We start from the raw sequence: 1,681 nt of genomic DNA on the forward strand, positions 1-1,681 counted from the left end.
AATCTTCTTTCAAATGTAAAAAATCCTTGTAAAAACGCTAGAATAAAAGTATGTATATATATACTACCTTTTAACTCTGTATAAAATATTCTTTTTTATATTCCGATATAGTACTCGGATTATTTATTGTCAACTAATGTAATAAATAACATACCAAAATGCGAAACAAAGGCTTGTCTTATTTCCTCTGCCCTTGTGTTAAAGATTCCAGATATGTTGGGTTCGTCTTCTGGCCACTGTCGACTTTGGTCTTCAATTTGCTGTGCCGCAATCCACCTTTCATTGATTTCATCATTTTCCTCATTCAGGAAGTTGTGCAAAACACAACATGCTTTGATAATAGCTTTCGCGTTGATCATGTGGTTGTCCAGGCCTTTGCCAACCCGCCTAAACCTTGCCTTTAAATGGCCGAAAGCATTTTCGACAACTCTTCGGCACTTAGACAGGGCAAAGTTAAATTTTTTTTTATTCAACGGTTGGTTAACGCAAAAAGGATACGGCTTCATCAAATGTACATCTAGTTTGAAGGCAGAGTCGCCTAGCAAAATAACTGGAACATTAACAGATGATATTTGCCTAGTCATTTCTTTGAACAAGCTGCATTGTTGGAACTGCCGTTTTAATGACGAACTTTCAAAGATTGCTGAATCATTACAACGGCCTGGACTACCAACATTGATGTAAATGAAACGACACCTATAAAATAATAAAAGAAAATTATATGTATGTTAAAAAGTTCAAAAATAGCTTTATGTAAAAACTTGCCTTGCATCCACCAAAGCCAAAAGGACCATAGAGTACCAGCCTTTATAGTTGTGGTAATCAACTGCATCTTCTGCTGGTGGATGAACTTCTATGTGGCACCCATCTGAAACCTTCATGTCAAAGCAAATCCATTCTAAAAAATACAATTTCTTACCAATAGCTCCTAACACTTGAGGGAAACCCAGTGATTCAAAACCATTTAAATACTCCCTTAATTGAATTTCGTTCATTGGGAATTTATTCAAATATAACGGCCACAAACATCTCCACAATTCATGGCAGAACTCAATCAAAATGGTGCAGACAGTGCTTTTACCGATTCCAAACATATTTGCAATTGTGCGGTATTCTGCCGAAGAGCCAAGGGCATACAAAGCAATTGCAACTCGTTTTTCTAAAGTAATTGCCTTGCGATAGTTGGTGTTTTTCCTCTCCAGACCTTTTAACATATCGCACAATTTCTTAAAAGACTTACGCTTCATCCGAAAATTACTTTTAAAAAAATGCATCGGAATTCATCTGGCAATCGACTTCCCAGAACTTGTGGCCACGAATCTATATTATGTACTTATTTTAATTAAACCAAGGCAATTATTATACAAATGTTATACTTGCCTTTGTCCAAACTGACCTTGTTGCATTTGATGCACATGCACTAACTAATTTGTGCATTGTTTGAGCAAGAAACAAACGTCTCATTGCCTGGCGCCTAAAATCAAATAATTCCTCCATCATTTCCATTGAATGGAGAATATTTAAGAAAAAGAAGATAACTTTTATTACTATAAAACGCATATTTAACCGTTTACGGGATTTAAAAAAATTTAAATAGACAATATGCAATATGTCAGAAACAGCTGTTGCATGATTCTCCAACAGCAGTGTGAACGGCGAGGATTAATAAAAAGATTTATTT

General features: G+C 35.4%; 1 protein-coding gene across 1 annotated transcript; it reads right to left on the reverse strand.

Moving 5' to 3' along the window:
- Positions 1-154: 154 nt before the first annotated feature.
- On the reverse strand, positions 155-794 carry LOC118732673 (putative nuclease HARBI1; the record flags this gene model as incomplete). Its single annotated transcript, XM_036461801.1, has 2 exons — positions 766-794; positions 155-696 (listed from the first exon to the last, which is right to left on the reverse strand). Coding segments are annotated over exons 1-2 (571 nt in total), but the record flags the coding sequence as incomplete, so codon positions are not given.
- Between the last annotated feature and the right edge of the window lie 887 nt (positions 795-1,681).

Source organism: Rhagoletis pomonella, unplaced genomic scaffold (assembly GCF_013731165.1).
Source record: "Rhagoletis pomonella isolate Grant_MI unplaced genomic scaffold, Rhpom_1.0 Rhpom_scaffold_24803, whole genome shotgun sequence".
Lineage (NCBI taxonomy): Eukaryota > Metazoa > Arthropoda > Insecta > Diptera > Tephritidae > Rhagoletis > Rhagoletis pomonella.